An 18,720-nucleotide genomic window follows, 5' to 3' on the forward strand; every position below is an offset into this window, starting at 1 on the left:
AGGGCCCTGCTTCAGCTGCAGGTAACATGCTGCTCGTGTGTAGCATGAGGGCTGCAGATTGTCCCAAGAGGCAGGGCCTTGCCCTGCTCACAAACCAGCCCAGGCTGAGTGGCCACCTGGAGTTTTATTGAGGCTGCAGCCTCATTTCAGGGGAGTTGATAGTTTTCAGCATGTTCTACGTGAGACCAGCTCCCAGGCTGGTTAGCTGGCCCTGCTGTTTGTCAGGTCTGTACCTGCTCCGGGTTAAAGAAGGGATAGAATCATAGACTATCAGGGTTGAAAGGGACCTCAGGAGGTCATCTAGTCCAACCCCCTGCTCAAAGGGGAACCAATCACCAGACAGATTTTTGCACCAGATCCCTAAATGGCTCCCTCAAGGATTGAACTCACAACCCTGGGTTTAGCAGGCCAATGCTCAAGCCACTGAGTTCTCTCTCCCCCAAAGAGCAGAAGCCACCCTCTCCATCCACCACACAGAGTGGCCAGCATAGGGCTTGAACCCATGACCTTGGTGTTATTAGCACCACGCTCTAACCAGCTGAGCTAGCCAGCCATTGGTCTCCCTGGCTCCTTTCCTGAGTTTACTGAAGCAAGTTACTGAAAAACTGTGTGTGAACCCAATGAGCTATTTTCATTTGAGTACGTCAGCTCTAGCCCGAAGTGCTGTAAAATATAAACAGCCGCAGCATGATCTCAGAGTTTGATGGAGGCGTCATGCTTCTGCTGATAATTGTCGGGAATGCTGAGCACAGCCCCACCAAAGAGGAAATGGTGTCTGTCTGACAAGGATTCACAGGATGGCTCTGTAGCTGGGGAGATAAAGCTGAATGTCAGTGACTCTCCCCTAGGAAGGAACTGTGCTTCCAGAGCCCCGTTACTCAATAAACCTGCAGGGAGGCCTAAGAGCTCTTCCCTGCTAATGAATGGTCTGGAGGAACAAAAGGCTATTACTATCTATATGATAAAAATACTATGAGGGTGACCCATTTTACAACCATTTACAGTAGCATAAGGGCCCTTTGGGGATCTGCCAGAGCACGTGACCCTGTCATTTCCCACCAGATATTCCCCAAGCCCTGACCTTCCTCTGCTACTTAAGCCTTGAGCGCTTTCACTGTTCAATACTTTAAGCCCCCTCTGTGCTCTGCCAAGTCCTTACCCCACATCTATGGGGGAGTCCCCAACCCATCCCACATCTTTCAGATAAATGCAGATCATGTCCTGATTGCTGCAAAACAAATGGCAAAATCCCCGCCTGGACTGCTTTACCCTCCCGTGAGATGGACGACAGTGAAGCAGGAGGACAGCCCAACATTAGGTGACACTGTCTTAGGAGCAGCAGTGATGGTTGGAGGCTCTTGCCCCACCACAACGCTCTTGCTTGCCTGTCTCAGCAAGGACCTAAGCACAGGAGCCACAGTCCTGGCAGTAGGAACTGTGAATTTGGTTTGGCAATATGACTGATGGCTCATTTCTTTCTGGTTCTCTTATGAATGGCCTCTTCTGTGAAGGTTGCAAATCCGAGCCTGGCTGCTGTTTGATGAGATTCCTCTATTTCAAGGAGAAAATTATCCTATTTCCTTTGCTTTTGCCATATTCCCACATCCTTGGGCCGAGCGTGTCCAGAGGTGGCGTTCCACTGGGCAGGGAAGATGCAATGTTAGATGTTTTGCTTTTGCGATTCTCCCAGGATTTATGAACCATTACAGAATGACTCATGTGACCACATATTTTCCATGCCTCAACCAGGATCCTTTTCACGCTCTGTATGCAAAAAATTAGACATAATCAGTTTGGATAGTGTGCAACTCACAGCCCTGCTTTCTATGGCCAGGTCTCTGGGGTGGAGAGGGAGAGGTTACTTATTGCTGTATCCTTTACTTTGCAGATGCTGTGGGATTGTTACTGATTGTTTAGATGCAGACCAGATTGTTTGAACATTTTAGTGACAGAGGTTTCCAAGAGATGCTAATAAGCAGTGACAGTCGTGTGATCCCTGCTTGTGGGGGGACAAAGCTGATTTTAAGGCAATTCATTGTGCAATTGATTATCTCCAGGTACAAAGAATACTCTTGCCCCAGAGATCCCAGCCTGTGGGGATACATGGGGAGAGCAGGCCAGGGATTGTAGAGCTATTGAAGAAAATTACGAAGGAGCTACCCCAGACTCAGATTTTCAAGGGTGTGGCAGATCTAATGCAGGAAAGAGAAGCCAAAAGGTTATTTCTCATCCCAAGACGCCCATTTCATGTCTCTAGGGAATGTCAGTTTGAACCATTACATATCAAGGTAGAAACCTCAGTTCAGCTGGGCACCTGCCCTAACCTAAGATGATGGTTGTAGTCTAGATACCAGGGGCAGCTCCATGGCTTTGCAGACAAACGTGTGGATTATTTCCACTAGCATCAGCATAACCTCACATTTTCCATGAATGCGGCTCTGGCCCTGCCTTCCCCAGCCACTGAATGTCAGTCACATCCAACTTGGAACCACAAGGCACAGGAAGCCACTGCTGACCATTATAAATAGAAATTATGGATCTTTTAACCATAAGCCTCCCATGGTGCCTCAACCAAGCTAGAGAGATGACTTGCAGCCTCTTACTGACACCCCCCTCTGACCATCTGACCAGCCCCTGCTGTGGCATTGGTCACCAGCTACAGCTACCTTCACCCCTCCTTTAACCTGCCTCCCGCAGTCCCCTGTCATTTCACACATCAGATTCCAGCTTTTCTTTCTCACCTTCAGGGCCCTCCACGACCTTCCTGCCTCCTCTCATCCCCTTCTGTTACCCCAGTTACTCATCGGGATCTCACTCCATACTCTTTCCTTATAAGCCCCCATGCTTTTCATGGTCCTTCCTCCCCACACCACCGGCAAGACTGAAACTCTCTACCCCTTTTCTATCCCCCATGGCACATCTCTAAGTCCCTGCTCCAATTTCCCTTTTGCAAGGAGCCTTATGGAGAAGGTGGTCTTGAGCATGTAAAACGTTCTCTGTGTACTACTTTGTATCAGCCTCCTTGACTGCTTAGGCCAGTGATTTACAACCTGTGATCCGTGGAACCCCAGCAGTCCGCAGACTATGTCTGAGATTTCCAAAGGGGTCTGCACTTCCATTCTAAGTCGTTAGGGCATCTGCAAATGAAAAAAGGTTGCAAACCCCTGGCTTAGGCTGTGACTTTGTGGTCTTTCCCCAGACACCCTCCCCCATCCCACACCCAATCCCCAACCTGCAGCTGCCTATTGATTGTAAGTGCCTTGGGACTAGGATTCAGTCATTCTCTGCAGGGTAAAGTGCCCTGCACAGCTCTAGCGCAGAGTAACTAATAACTGATCCTAAAGCTTGCATCACCCTAGAGCCACGGTCCCTGTTCTGACCCAAACCCGCCAGCCAGCCATTTGTCTTCACTCTGGTTTGCTGGATTTTTTCCCTAGTATTCAATAGCTTCCAAGGCCAGAAGGGATTTTTGTGATCTAGTCTGAGCACCTGTATAACACAGGCCATAGATCCCCAAAATAATTCCTAGAGCCAATTGTTCAGAAAAACATCCAATCTTGATTTTTTTAACAATGTCAGTGCTGTAAAATCCATCACAACCCTTGGCAAGTTGTTCTAGTAGTTAATTACGCACCATTTAAAAATGTATGCATTATTTCCAGTCTGAATTTGTCTAGTTTCCACTTCCAGCCCTTAGATCATGTTATGCCTTTCTCTGCTAGATTGAAGAGCCAATTATGAAATTATTGTTCCCCCGGTAGGTACTTATAGACTGTAATCATCTCACCCCTTCATCTCTTTGAAGCTAAACAGATTAAAGAACATGCCTTATAAAGATGCTCAATCATTCTCATGGCTCATCTCTGAACCCTCTCCACTGAATCAACATCCTTGAATTGGGGGCACCAGAATGGGACACAATATTCCGGCAGCAGTTGCAGCACCAAATACCAAAGCAAAATAACTTCTCTTCTCCTACTTGAGACTCCCGTCTACTCATCCAATGGTTGCAATAGCCCTTTACAGTGTTGCTGTAAACTCATGTTCAGCTGATTATCTACCATGACCACCAAATCTTTTTCAGTCTCTGATTCCCAGGTAGAGTCCAGGCTCCTATAAGTAAGAACGAGAGGCCATAGAATGACACTCCCAACATAACCCTCCCCAGGAAGCAGCTCCAGGATGCAGGCCGCTGCTGGGTTCTTGCTGTTCAATTGGCATTTCCTTTATAGAATTTGCTTCTTGTAGCTGTTGATATGGCAACAGGATTAGACATGTAAACTGACCATTCGTGATCTCACTCAGTTTGAACCAAGGACCCCATCCAGGTCCCAGGCAGGGCGGGTGCCCAGATGGATGTATTTAAAGGAGGTGGGAAGAGGAACATGGTAAATATAGAGGCCACAGACCTGCAATAATTTGTGTGACCCTCACCTATGAAAACTGCAGCAACCTCAGTATTCACTGCTCCTTGATTGAGCACATCTTATTATGTTTCCCAAAGAGCTAACACTCAAGAAGCCAAGGCACAGTAAGTGTAACACCCAGTAGGCTCTGGCTTTTAGTGGAGCTCTTTGGGGGCAGAGACTGCCATTTACCACCTTTTTGGAGCATACAGGACCTTGGCCTCTACCCACTTCCCTAATATAAATGTTTAGAAAGAGTAAAGCCCTTGTTCGTTGCTAGTGTCCTTTACCTTGGATGGGAGCTCACAGACTTTGGGCTTGTCTACGTGGGGGAATAATTCCTGGTTGGACTCTGTTCTAAAATAAAAGTGATTTTATTGTAGAATGATTACTCTGGTTGCAAAGCAGAGTAATTGTCCCAGTGCTGTGTCCTGCTAAAGGAGGCGAGTTATTCCAGAACCGTCCTGCAGGTCAATTTCCTGTCTGTAGAGACAAGGCCTTTGGGATGGGGCATTCCCTCCCTGACACAGACACTTCCAGATGAGCTGGGTTTCTTGGCAGCACTAACTGTGCAAAGCAGCTGCTATTTGGGGTTCGATCAAGCTCTAGAATTCACATAGGTTGTGATTTCAGACCAAGCTGTAACTTACATGATAAGGGCAAGGTGGAATGGCTGCCTGATTTGATTAAGACAAAGTCACCTAGCATTGCACTGGAGTTAGCTACTGTGTGTGAAGGAATAATCCCATTTTACTGTCCGGGGGAGGAGGAGTTCCTAGGTCATTCCTGCGTGCTCACAGGCTCATGCTCTCTGCTAGGAGTTTGCAGCATATAGTACAGGAACATGTAAAATAAAAAGCAAAGTATTAAACAGAGTCCAGCTACTCCCTTTAGTGTTTCCCATTTGTTTGAATTAGAAAATAATTCATGCCTATTTCATCCAACTATCAAGAAAAATGTTTTTAAACAAATTTTGTTCTTTGCCATTAAAGTTGCTCACTTGATGAGATTTCTGTCTGAGCTCAGACTGCACTGGATGATGTCAGGATCTGGCTGTCCCTTCAGAGCGCCTATTCCCTCCCTTGTAGCCTGGGGGACATTTTCTTTGTAAGATGGCCAAGATTTCTGAGAGGAGGCCTTTGTATAAAGTGTATTGTGTCCTCACAGGCACCAACCCTGTATTTTTTTTTGTCAAATTATCCCATGCAGTTTATGCATCAGAGGATTATCTATAGGAGAAACAGAAAAACAGCTTGTTTCCTTGTGAGCAAATCATACACTGAACAAAAAAGGACAGTTCCATTTTGTTATGGCAACTGAAGTATTAAGAATGATGTAAAGGAAACTCCTTTCAGATCTGGGTCACATCACTGCAGCTTCCTTTGCAAAAATATACATTAATTCTTTTGTTAGCTAGAGCTCACTGGGAAGATAGTTACCTCTGTTATTATGCAGGAATTTGGGAAGGCCAGAGGTGACAGACTATTTTCATGATTGCAGTTTATTGCAATAAATTTAAGCACATGTTCCAAAGACTTGTGAACTGAAGTAACTTTATTGAATCCCTCTTTTATTTAGCTTCAGAGGTTAATTTAGCATGTAAGCGCTTAGGGAGCCAGGATCGGATCATGTTTGTGCAGCACCTAGCACCATGTGGGTGCTGCTGGAAACAAACAGAAGTTTGTGCAGTGAGTTCTGCAGAGCTTTTTTTTTTTTTTTAAAGTCACTTTCCTTTAAAAAGCTGCCTTTTCATAGAGCGATTGTGCCACCTCATGGGCTCTTTGCTTTCTCCATCTCAGGCCATCTTTGCTTAGCTCTAACAGAGCCTTGGCAGCCTACACTAGAAAACAAAATGGCTAGCAGGCAGGTTCCAGGAAGGCTAACCACATCCCATTTTACAGAGCAGGAGCTGCAGAAGAGTATGATTAAAGCTCCCAGATACTGGACTAGAGAGATGGGCTCCAAGCAGACTGGACCTGGACTGAAAAATACTTTAATTGCATTTAGCACTTAAACAAAACACAGTATATAATGTCTTTTTTAGGGTCTGAGAGATACTAGAGGATCCTGCTTGTAGCAGCGCTGCAACCAAGTACTTGCAGCATTTTAGTCTAGTAGGCAAGTGCTCAGAGGAGGAAATAATAGAGAATATAACTATTATAATACACAGCAAAAGGGGAGACAATTTTAGTCTGTTCTTTCAATACCAGATCTGTGGTAATGGCCACGTCTGACCAGGAAGAATGATCCAGTCATAATATACCACCCCAGGATTCAGTAGACCTAGGTTCAATTCTCTGCTCTGCCACAGATTCCCTGGGTGGCACTGGTCAAGTCACTAATCTATGAGCTTCAGTTTCTGTCTGTAAAATGAAGCCAATACTACTTCTCTACCTTGTGATGGTGTCCTGAGGATAAAAAACATTATGAATGTGATGCGCAAGGTATTACAGATAGCCAGACGGGCTGAAGGACACTTGTTTTTGTGATTCACAGCCTCAGTCTTTAAGGCCAGAAGGGACCATCATGATCTAGTCCAGGGGTCAGCAACCTTTCAGAAGTGGTGTACCGAGTCTTCATTTATTCACTCTAATTTAAGGTTTCGCGTGCCAGTAATACATTTTAATGTTTTTAGAAGGTCTCTTTCTATAAGTCTATAATATATAACTAAACTAGTGTTTTTAAAATGTTTAAGAAGCTCCATGTAAAATTAATTTAAAATGCAGAGCCCCCTGGACTGGTGGTCAAGACCCAGGCAGTATGAGTGCCACTGAAAATCAGCTCGCGTGCCGCCTTCGGCACACGTGCCATAGGTTACCTACCCCTGATCTAGTCAGATCTGCTGCCACAGAACCTCACCAACCTACTCCTGTAATAGTAACCTCTGGCTGAGTTACTGAAGTCCTCAAATCTTAATTTAAAGACTTCAAGTTACAGAGAAGCCACCATTCACTCTAGTTCAAACCCCTAAATGACCTGTGCCCCACGCTGTAGAGGACGATAACTTCCCACCCAGGGTCTCTGCCCCTCTAATCTGGGGAAAAATTCCTTCCCCACCCTGGATATGGTGATCAGCTAGATCCTGAGACCCACCAGCCAGACACCTGGGAAAGAATTCTCTGGAGGAGGTGGGAGGGCTCTGAGTTACTACCGTGTCCCATCTCCTGCCATTGGGGATATTTGCTAATTGCAGTCACAGATGGGCCACTGCCATTGTAGGCAACCTTATAATACCACCTTCTCCATAAATGTATCAAGTTCAGTCTTGAAACAAGTTAGGTTTTTTGCCCCCATTACTCCCTTTAGAAGGCTGTTCCAGAACTTGACTCCTTAGAAACTTTTGTCTAATGTAAAGCCTAAATTTGTTGGTCATTTATATCCGTTTGTTCTTGTCCCAATATTGGCCCTTAACTGAAATAACTCTCCCCCCCCCCCCCGGTGTTTATCCCACTGATGTATTTATAGAGAGCAATTATATCTCCCCTCAGCCTTTGTTTTGTTAGGCTAAACAAGGTAGCTCCTGAAGTCTCCTCTCATAAGGCAGGTTCTTCATTCCTCTGAACATCCTAGTAGCCCTTCTCTGCACCTGTCTCCAGTTTGAATTGATCTTTCTTAAATATGGGAGATCAGAATTGGACAGTATTGCAGATGAGGGGTCTCGTATCATCTTATATGATGGTAATAACACTTCTATATCTCTACTGGAAATACCTTGCCTGCTGCATCCTAGGATTGCATTAGCCTTTTTTACAGTGATGTTTCATTCATGCAGACAATGGCTCAGATTTTCAAGCTTGGGTGATTTAAAGTTAGGCACCTAAATCATCTCTTACACTTAAAGAAGTGGCCTGATTTTTAGATGGGTCAAATGCCCCCAGCTCTCTGTGAAGGGCACATTTTGGCCAGAGTATTTAAAGCCAAATAAATGTTTCCACTTTTCACTGGCACTTGAAAATGAAACCCAGAAACCACGGCACCATCACTTTTGGCGACAGGGCCGGCTCCAGAGTTTTGGCTGTCCCAAGCAGCCAAAAAAAAAAAAAAAAAAGTCGCGATTGCGATTTGCGGCGGCAATTCGGCGGAAGGTCCTTCGCTCCAAGCGGGAGTGAGGGACCGTCCACCGAATTGCCGCCAAATAGCTGGAGGTGCCGCCCCACTCCTGAGCAGCCGCCCCAAGCACCTGCTTGCCAAGCTGGTGCCGGCCCTGTTTGGGGTAGACCAAGGAAAGTCAAATACTCAAGGCACCAGCCCCTACATACAACTGCTAGTCAGATCCAGAAAAGCAGTGTTTTTATAGATGAGATAAGAAGAACGGTTGGCACTGGTAATGGAGTAGCAGCAAGAACCTCTAGTCTAGTCACTCAAAACCAGCCCAAGATGCTAATGGCCACAAGTTGTTTCCTTTTTGAGGACAGCCTATTGGCCAGTATTAAGTGAATTGGAAGTCTCGGTGCAGGCGACAACAAACAGATATCCAGATCACAAGGTGGCACTGGCTGTCCTGCACCTGCCTTTACAGACATCTGTATAGCCTGTTATCAGGCTGTTCTATAGTTAGAAATGAGTCTTCAGTCTCCAGGGCTGTCACCAGCTCTAAATTCACTTAAAACAGAGAACTCAGTGAGAGCTGCTGACTTTTAAAATCAATATTTTATTTTACTTGAATGTGCAAATAAATATTAAAAAAACTACATTCAAAGAGCTGGCAAAGCAATTACAAGCCCCAAAGCAAAGATCCTTCAAAAAAATGGAAGAACAAACTTTCTTTAATCAATTTCATGCTAGAAGATAGACAGCGTTCAAATGCTGAAATCTCAAATGTTAGCAGGCCGCTCTCAAACACATTGGCACCACCCACTTGTTTCATTCACATCATTTGCTACTATCACATTTGAGACAATAGTGCTGTAAAGGATGAAATTCTCACTTAATCCATTCAGATTATAAATTAAGGTTTACAAAATAAGGATGCTTAAAAATACCTGAAGTACACTTAAAAATGTTGGGGAGACTGACCAGGGTCCATGCGTGTATTAGCCTTACGCACCCTGGGAGACTTAGAATCAATTGCATTTTAAGCCACAAGTTGCAAGCTACTTTCTAGTAAACATTTGTCTGTATCACAAAACCATAACAAAATTTGGCACAGTTGGTCATCTCTGCTTGGGACAGCAGAGTGTTGAACAGGACTGAGGTGCATTTGTAGAGCTGTGTAGAGGAAAAGAGGATGTTGCACTAGTCAGATCTATCCTAACCTCTTACAGAGCTCCATCCCTTACCTAAACTTACCTAAAACAAGTCAAGGGCTTTGAAAAAAACCTTCATATCATTTCTGCCACTGGCATCAGTTGAGCCCTGGACAATGAGAATCTGGGTTCATGGTACAAAGCGCACTGCTGGCAATGGATGTGCATGTGGCCACAAATGCCAAACGGTCACAGATTATCTTGCAAAAAAGAAACAACTGGTACAGTTTTAGGTCAAATGTGCACAAATGGCCCATTTCTTCTGCTGTCAAGTGAGACAACTGCAAAACCAAATGCAGTACAGTGGGATAAACACAGCACGACTCCCATAGGCTGCTACTTGGGTCCAGCAGAAATTATAACCATAAAAACCAAACCACAGAAACAAACACATTAGGGGGTCCAATTCCCCCACAAAGGCCAGGAGACCTTGGAGTCAGGGCTGAAAAGAACCTAGATTTGCCTCATGACACCACGTATTTTACACAGGATTGTGTGCTATTCCCAGGCTCCTGCAATACACAAGTGAAGTGAGGATGGGGCTGCAGGGCTGCCTTGACTCTGAACTTTCTGGTCCTTTTGTTAGGTTTAAGTCAGAAGACGAATGTAGAGTTCTGTGTGGTTTGGAGCATAGTGGGTGGGTGGTTTTTTTTTTTTGGGGGGGGGGGGGGGCAGAGTTCAGGAGGAGGTGCAGAAAGTGTCAATGGAATAGCTTGTCTACACTGCTTAAGCCTGGACAGAATCCTCCTCTGAATACACATTTCTGTGCGTCACTGCAAAAGAGAGCATCTGTACAGACATCAGCAAAAGAGCAGCATCTAGGAAACCCTCCAAGCCAATGCAAACATGCTTTAAGAGCTCCATCTACTGATCCACTTTGTAAGTGTTATTATCCCAGCAGTACTAAGATGTGACTGCAACATACAGTCTCCAGAGGCTGTCAATCAGCATGCAAAACACAAACAAAAAACCCAGACCTCCTCATGGATTTTATTCCAGCTTCAAGCAGTTCCTGAAATGAGAAGGCAGGATATTGCAGCATGACACAGTTTTATAAAGATTGACAGGGGATCCAATACAGAATTCTCTGCAGAGGCAGAGAATGTGCCTGGGCTCACTTGCTCAGCAACGCAGCCCATGGAGCCATTTCTGATTAGCGCCTGTTCTGAAACCCTTAGCCAATCTAGCTGTTTTAAAAGTCGAGGGTCTCATTTCCCTCGATGTCTCGAGATTTGGCATTTCCTCACCACAGCAGCAGTAATGCACGCGGCATTCATAGCCTCATTCGTGTGAACTGATAACGCAATTGAGTACCCGCACCCATGGCAAAGCCAGTGATCTGTGCCGAGTGCTCCGGGCCCACTGGCCCTGAGGGGTTCTGTTAAGAAGTTCTGCAGACTGAGGCATGGCATGAAATGCAGAGGGACATGAAACATTAAACACTTCAAAAAGAGGAAGCAGCTGCCAGTGTCCGCTCTAGCCCCCATCATGCTCTACACTGGCTAGAGCAGGCAGCCCCCTCAGCCACCCTGCCAGCAGCCAGGCCAGCGTGGCCTGTCCCTCCAACGCAGCAGCCATTGGCAGCCCTTCTGGAGCTGAGCACTTGGCACCCCCCAAGTAGCCAGCCCACCTTGCTCGGCCTTTCCCACGCCGGCTGACTTGTGGTAGGCTGACGCTAGAAAGCTACTGTACAGAGTGGCAATGCTAAGAGCCCTCTTCCAGGAATGGCTTTAGCTCTCTTCACGATGACATAGCCTGGAGGATTACACTGCGAGGAGACAGTTCTATGCCATATGGAAAATACATCATAACCCAAAGTAAAATGCTGTTTGGATAAATATCATTAATACATACATTGCATTCCCACCACTAGTCTCAGAGTAAAAGTGTTTTGCCGGCAAAGCTCCTGCTTGGCATGGTCACGGGGACGAGTCTCTGCTCATGGTGAGGCTGGATGGCGACTGTACTGGACTCTGTATCTATTCACGGGGACCCCATGGACATTCACCGTCTCACAAGTTGTTTTGCACGGGACCATGTCCTCGTCCTCATCGCCCATGAGCCAGTCTTGAACCAGTTCTGCTGCCTCCACTGTAACATTCTCTTCTAGCCACCTGCTGTGCCACTCTTCAAACTGCTGGTGGTGCTTGAGCAGAACCATGGGCTGCACCTGAGACAAGGACAGGAAAGGTCACTGAAAGGCTCATAGGGGAGAAGGTTAAATCTTCAGCTCTCCGGACACTTGAGACATTCATGCTTTAAAACAACCAGAGAAGCACATATCTCTTATACCTGCCTCTAGAGGCTTCTGCTTCTTAAATGGAACTATCCTCCTGTGCAGCTTGCAAGGTAAAGCTATGCCCAGTAAACTAAACTATACAGCATTTACGAATTCCTTTGCTATTTCAGCCAATGTGGAGATGTAACTCCAGGGAGCAGTCTGTAGGAATTCAGCCACGAGACTCCTGTCACTGCAGGTCTCGCAGTTCAAGTTCCCCATCTCTGCCAGTGCCTGAGCTGTTGAGAGAATAACAGGACATGCACCTGCTTGGCTCGGGAGAGAGTACCACGCCTGTACATGTAATCCTCAGAGTTCATGATGAACATCATTTTGTGGGTGTTGAGCCTGAACCTGCAGTCCATGTTGCATGCACTCTCCACCCCGATCAGCCTCTTCCAGGAACTCTTCACTTCACTCCGTAGAGCTCTCACTTGCTTGCATTGCCACTTGCGGAATTTTTTAAGGTTCCTAGGACAAAACCAAGTATTATACTTTAAAATCCCTGGCTATTCAGCTTCCACCCTCCTAGTCACTAAAGATCAGAGCATGAAATTCACATTCCTATGCCTGGCTCTTCCCAGGAACTTTGCTTCCAAACCATCCCCTTACCCCCAAGGTTGGCACACTTTTGTGATGAAGTGCAGAAGGGATTAGGCCTTAAATTCCCCCCCAAAGGAGGGACTGCTTAGAAGACAGTCCTACTCTCTTCTCCTTACTGTACACTCTGTAGTCTGTGAAAACCTGAGTGCTGCCCTCAATGCCCTTGTGCAGAGCGCCACACACTGGCTGCAAACCTGCACCCCAGAATGCCTGTATTTCTCTGGAACAGTGTGTACAGTATATTGGTTTTGAGTTGCTAAGGCTGGAAAGTGCAAGAGAAATAAAATTTTAAGGGACTCTTCCAGACAGGAATAGAACCAAAATAATCTCAACACACAGGGCAGCAGCAGAACCAGCTGTTGTGGGCAAGACACCAGGGAAAGGGGAGAGCTCACCTTTGCAGAAAGACCGGTTTCAGTAAGAAGCCATCGTTCTGGTTGTTTGGGACGCCCTCCACCCCAACGTACTGTTCCATGTAGTTAGCCAAGTGCTATACAAGAAAGACCGTTTCCAAGTCATATCTCCCCAGTCAGAATAAACTCAGTTGCCCTAATAGTGTATTTCTAGGCTGCTTTTAAAGCTGCCTGTACCTAACCCAACCACCCTGAGCCAATTTGCGTTTAAATCCACTTCTGTATCAGCAGCCTCTATATCAAGGACACACAGTCCTCCACATGCTCTACCCCAAGTACACTCAATGTCCTGGGAAAGCCTGTCCCCCAATTTGGAATGAAATGGAAGGGAACATTCCTGGCAGCCTCCTTTGTCACAGTGGCACAGAGGCGATTCCATAGTCCTTGCACCTTAATTACCTGAACCTCCATAGGGTCTTCTGTTTGGGTTTCTTCTGTGTCTAGTAGCTCGATGGTCATTATCACCTGCCCTTTCCTCTGAAGAAACATTACCTGTAATGAAGTGAGACACAGGGGACGTCACCTGCAGCCTCCAGAGCTGGGCAGGAGCCCAGATCAGTGTGCTGAATTTTCATGGAAATTCAGCTGAACATGACAGATTGGAGAAGAGGTGAATATACAACATGGCACCCTGATGCTTGACCACACACAAACCTAGGCTCAGTTCTTGCTACCACTTTCTCCATTCCTCTACACTGTGTCCTTGGGGATTTCAATACCACCTTTATGCAGATGTTCCTTCAACCTCTCAAGCTCTGCCCTCCCCCACTCACCCTGGGTGTTCCCTCCTTCTCTGCCTGCCCCATCACCCTTGGCACAGTAACTCCTCAAACTTAATACATCAAAACAAAGCTCCATCCTTCCTTCCAGTCCTCCTCCTGACCCTTCGCCCTCCAATACTGCTAACTGCTCCTCTATCCTCCTCACCACTCTGATGTTATATCAGGCTTCTCTGACACTTACTCATGCCTGTCCAAACTGTTGCCAAATGCTGCCTGTCCTTCCTCTACAAGACTTTCCTCTTAATTCAATCTTTATTATTAGAACCACGCTCCAAAGCTTTGGTTAACACCTGTGCTGGCTACTATAAGCACCATCTCTTCCCTCTGCCTCCCCACCAGTCCCCCTGGAACTAACCTCCTGGGCCCTCTGCAAAGATGCCTTAAGACTCCATCCTTCCACATTCAAATTCTTCCTTGAAATTCACTGTCCACAAAGCCTCCAAACTTTAACCCTAGCACTGAAACTCACCACGCCCTTTTGGACTTGCCTAGGTCTGAGCGCAGCCAGCATTCATGCTGTGCCGAGAGGGCAGAAGCCCTCTCCTTGCACGCTGCCCTATCAGGAAAGAGCTTTGTCTTTTTATTTGCCTCCAAAGTGCCACATGCCCCCATGGAACTATCTGAAAAGTAATATATTCACTCAATGGATTCCTGTGTATCTGAATAGGAGCAAACTCTCTGGCGGGCGCCTGGTCACAGCCTCCTTGGCTAGGAGCTACAAAGATAGGAAAACTCCCCAGCCATCTGATTCAAGAGATAAATTAAACTCCCCTGGCCCTAAGTAACAGGATTCGGCTCATCTCTTGGGAGATGGGCTATCAGGAGAGCATCAGACTGCTGCTGTCTGCACCACCCCAGTCTAGTTCCCCTCTGCTGCGGGTAATTCCCCTGAAGCAAGCTCTCACCTTGAAGCAGTTCTCATCTGCCATGCAGCGCTCAGCCTTCCACTGATAGCTGGTCTCCTTGGCTGCCCGGACACACCTGGAGGATAGGTTGCCTCCAGCAGCACCTCGCTTTCTTTCACTTAAGTAGAGCTCTACAACCTTCAGGCAGATATCATCACTCACAAGATGGTGAAGCTATTATCAAGAGAAAAGGGAGTCAGCAAGTTTCTAGCAAGAGTGTTACATACACTGGTGCAACCCACACTATTCCCTTACCTCTGTCCCCCTCTCCCATTTTGCAATGAATGTAACAGAGGGAGCAAGGGGCAGTCAAGGCAAAGCATTTGTTTAAACATCTAATTGCTAAAGTGGTAATGGAGAGCTTGATAATATAGTGAGTGTGAATCGTCTAATTCAACTCGTAATCAGAGCTTCCCAATGGCTCTGGTGGGGACAGTCAAGTGTCACCAGCAGAGAAATCAATGAGATGTGTAGTCGTAAGTTAACTGGCCATAGGAATTTCAGCTCACAAACTGCATTTTCTCCTGTTTTTACCAATAGTCGTTTCCTTTGACTATTTCCTCTGCCTTTTTTCCACCACCACCTAACAGTTGTATAAACACCTCAGGAGAAATCTTGGCTTCTTATGTTTTTAGGATACCTTGTAACCCTAATGGTACTATATAAAACAAAGAGGGAATACTGAAGCTTACAGAAGCTGCAAGTCCACAGGCCTAGATTTTCAAATGCCAATTCCTTTAAACTGTGATACTCAGGATTTTTAAGCTAGGGAGAGACACGGAGGGAAACGGAGAGCTGAATGCCTGTCTCACCAGGAGATACATTCCAAGTGTCACTCCAAGGTGAAGTTCCTCTTCACCTTTACCCTCACCTTTGCGAGCTCTCTCATACACACAGACAGACCTGTTTATCAATAGGACAAGGAGGGGCTGTCCACCAACTGCGCTGTGGAAGCACTAAGAGATGATTTGAGAGACAATTACCTGGCGGACAATATTCTGCACCAGCTTGTCCATGGTGAAGCCGATGTAGGCGTGGATAGTGAACATCTCCCTCAGAGTGTCCTCGTACTGCGTGGGGTCAATGTTCCCATCCAGCAAACTTCTCACCATATCCAAGAATGCTGGGTAGTATTCCTCCAACTCCACCTCACCTGGGCAGGAGAAAACAGCAGTCACTGCATACAGGAGGCAGAGGGTGGTCCCGAGACAGGGGACAGAAGAGATAACTGCTCTAGATCTAGGACATTTGGCACCAAGAATATTTTTAGACACAAGACACGACACTTCAAGTGCAGCACCAACCACATCTTTCCAGATGCCACTGACAGCACACGGAAGACCCCATGAGAACAGTGTGACTATCTGAAATGGTTACTGGGGCAGTGCTTGACTCAACTCACACGTGTATGTATTTTAAATGTAAGCAACAAACTCCAAGACACTTCATAACAGTATTTTCCCATGTTCTAGAAATACCTACATAGAAGACATAAGGTATATATCGAACAACAGCCAATGGGCTTGTAGAGGTCTAAATGAACAAAAATGTGTCCCTTGGCTTGTAAGTTATCCCCTAACTATCCTGGTTAATACATGCAGGTAACATTAGTTATGAATCCATAATTCTCAGACACTGGAGAGGTCTCAGTATCTATATTCCTCATAGTCATGCCAGCTGGTCTCAGTCACTGCAAGTGGCCTCTGCATAAGGCACTCAGAATGCTAACAGCAAAATAATTTCCAGACTGCAGAATGCTCTTACTTGGTTGTTTCAATCTCAGTTCCATGGCTGGATCATTGGACTTTTCTTTCCTTCCCTCACAGAGGAGTTTCTCCCTCTCCTTTTCAGTCCGATACTCTAGAAGCTGCTTCTGAGCCTGACGATAAATCTTTAAGAGCCTGGAGCAAAGAGTCTGGTGAAGGCGGAGGAAGAAATACCAATTATTATTGGCAAAGAACAGACTATAAACGTCGTCCAGAGTTTTGTGAGGCTCAGCAGCAGCGGCGTCACAGAAGCCAGCTTTCTCCTCCAGAGGGCTGCTTGGAGGCCCAGGCACATGTTTCTTTCGTAGCTCAGGAGCATCCAGGTTCTGTCCCTGATGGTTTTCTCTGTCCTCATCAGTCGACTCTTCAGAAATACTGTGGTCCGGGAGCGGAGAGAAAAACAGCTGCGGTACAAAGTGATGCACTATTTGCCGAATGGTGGCCTGATCTTCCTTCTGGATAGTGGGCTGTCGTTTCCCATAGTAGCTAATGAGCGAAGCCGCATCTTCTAGAATCTGTTTATCCTCATAGATGAAGATGAGGTGAGGCTCGTTCGTGGTGGCACCTCTCCCCTCTGAATGCTGCTCCTGGTGCTGTCATCAAGAGACAAATCAGTCAGACCCTTCCAATCCAGCCTCAAGAGCCATTCCCACCACAACACACACACACACACCCCAAGTGTTAATGGCTAGGCTGGGGGACAGAGGAGGAAAGGGGATATTTATGGGATTACATATGCTATTTCTCTTACATCTTTCTCTACAAGTTATATATATTTTCGAGCATTCTTCTCACCCACTCTTGTCATCTTAAATTATGAGCTCTTCAGGGTAGGTAGGGATGGTATCTTCCTCTATGTTTGTACAGCGCTTCCCACAACAGGGACCCAATTCTGATCTGAACTTCTGGGCATTACCGTAATACAGAACAATATAAACAGACAGGATCGATTGTTTGTTAACATATACACCTCATCGTAGACGCTCTCAATCTCATTCAGCAAGCTCTTGGAGCGCAGGGCTTTGGTGTCATTTTGTTTGAAGTTGACAGCCTGGTGGTCAAGGGACTTTAAGTACGCCTTCTCATACTGCTCCCGCCAGATCTTGTTGAAGCCCTGCTGGGCTTCCCGCCATTCCTCCTCTTTTGCTTTCAACCTGCATAATGCAGAACAGACAATTTGAAAACCATACCACAGAAATTCACACACAATGTTTTAAAAGCAGCCTGCTGAGACACAGCAAGACTTTCAGTATTCCCAGGGGAAAAGAAAAAAAAAAAAAACTTTGGTAAATAGTTATGGCTGGGAATATAAAATACTGTAGTTCAAAAAACCTCTTAAGTGCCAGAAGCTCAAGCAATCCACAGTAGAGATGCCTACGCCTGTAGCCTGATTTGGGGTGGGTTAGTAGGTAGGTCTCTTGCATGACAGCTAAACTTACTTTTAATATAAAATCTATAAATCTAATGCATCAAATACTCATTTTATAAGAAAGATATATTTATACAGACAAGCAGATTAATCCTTAGGGCTACACACCTTAACTCTGCCCTCCTTTTTCTGGAACAATTTTCTCGGGTCCTAGGAGATCTCCACCTAACTGTCTCTGTCTTAAATACAAGGATTCCATCTGACCAGGCAGATATGCTGGGAAGTGGGAATGGCTCAGAAGTGAGGGGCAGAGCTAAATTTTCCTCACAGGCACTAAAGAAGCTGTCACAGAGCAGGGTCCAGGAACAGTGGGTGTTGTGTGAAAATGCCATAGATGGCATTCAGAACAGGAGACTTGGCAGTTGGGGATGGGGGAAGTTAAAAGCTCACGCACCAGGGAGAGAACAGTTGGAGGGTGAGACGGATTTTCTTAGAATATCAGGGTTGGAAGGACCTCAGGAGGTCATCTAGTCCAACCCCTTGCTCAAAGCAGGACCAAACCCCAACTAAATCATCCCAGCCAGGGCTTTGTCAAGCCTGACCTTAAAAACCTCTAAGGAAGGAGATTCCATCGCCTCCCTAGGTAACCCATTCCAGTGCTTCACCACCCTCCCAGTGAAAAAGTTTTTCCTAATAGCCAACCTAAACCTTCCCCAACTTGAGACCGTTACTCCTTGTTCTGTCATCTGGTACCACTGAGAACAGTCTAGATCCATCCTCTTTGGAACCCCCTTTCAGGTAGTTGAAAGCAGCTATCAAGTCCCCCCTCATTCTTCTCTTCTGCAGACTAAACAATCCCAGTTCCCTCAGCCTTTCCTCATAAGTCATGTGCTCCAGCCCCCTAATCATTTTTGTTGCTCTCTGCTGGACTCTTTCCAATTTTTCCACATCC

The 18,720-nt window shown here is 46.1% G+C and overlaps 1 protein-coding gene and 1 non-coding gene across 10 annotated transcripts in view; both read right to left on the reverse strand.

Moving 5' to 3' along the window:
• Window positions 1–479: 479 nt before the first annotated feature.
• TRNAI-AAU (transfer RNA isoleucine (anticodon AAU)) lies at window positions 480–553 on the reverse strand. The gene has a single exon. It is a non-coding gene; the product is annotated as a tRNA-Ile (tRNA).
• An 8,484-nt stretch (window positions 554–9,037) lies between these two features.
• The window catches only part of SIN3B (SIN3 transcription regulator family member B), a 30,231-nt gene continuing 20,548 nt past the window's right edge, over window positions 9,038–18,720 (reverse strand). For 7 of the 9 annotated variants that reach the window (XM_065578363.1, XM_005279039.4, XM_042862030.2 and 4 more), the window contains 8 exons: window positions 17,370–17,553; window positions 16,398–16,992; window positions 15,617–15,786; window positions 14,634–14,807; window positions 13,346–13,438; window positions 12,929–13,023; window positions 12,197–12,401; window positions 9,038–11,822 (listed from right to left, as the gene is read on the reverse strand). In XM_065578363.1, the coding sequence (XP_065434435.1) occupies window positions 11,592–11,822; window positions 12,197–12,401; window positions 12,929–13,023; window positions 13,346–13,438; window positions 14,634–14,807; window positions 15,617–15,786; window positions 16,398–16,992; window positions 17,370–17,553 (1,747 nt within the window). In that variant the 3' untranslated portion in view covers window positions 9,038–11,591. The remainder of the gene's footprint in view (window positions 11,823–12,196; window positions 12,402–12,928; window positions 13,024–13,345; window positions 13,439–14,633; window positions 14,808–15,616; window positions 15,787–16,397; window positions 16,993–17,369; window positions 17,554–18,720) is intronic. The other 2 variants (XR_010594917.1, XR_010594916.1) reach the window with 1 other exon arrangement.

This window comes from Chrysemys picta, chromosome 25 (assembly GCF_011386835.1).
Source record: "Chrysemys picta bellii isolate R12L10 chromosome 25, ASM1138683v2, whole genome shotgun sequence".
NCBI lineage: Eukaryota > Metazoa > Chordata > Testudines > Emydidae > Chrysemys > Chrysemys picta.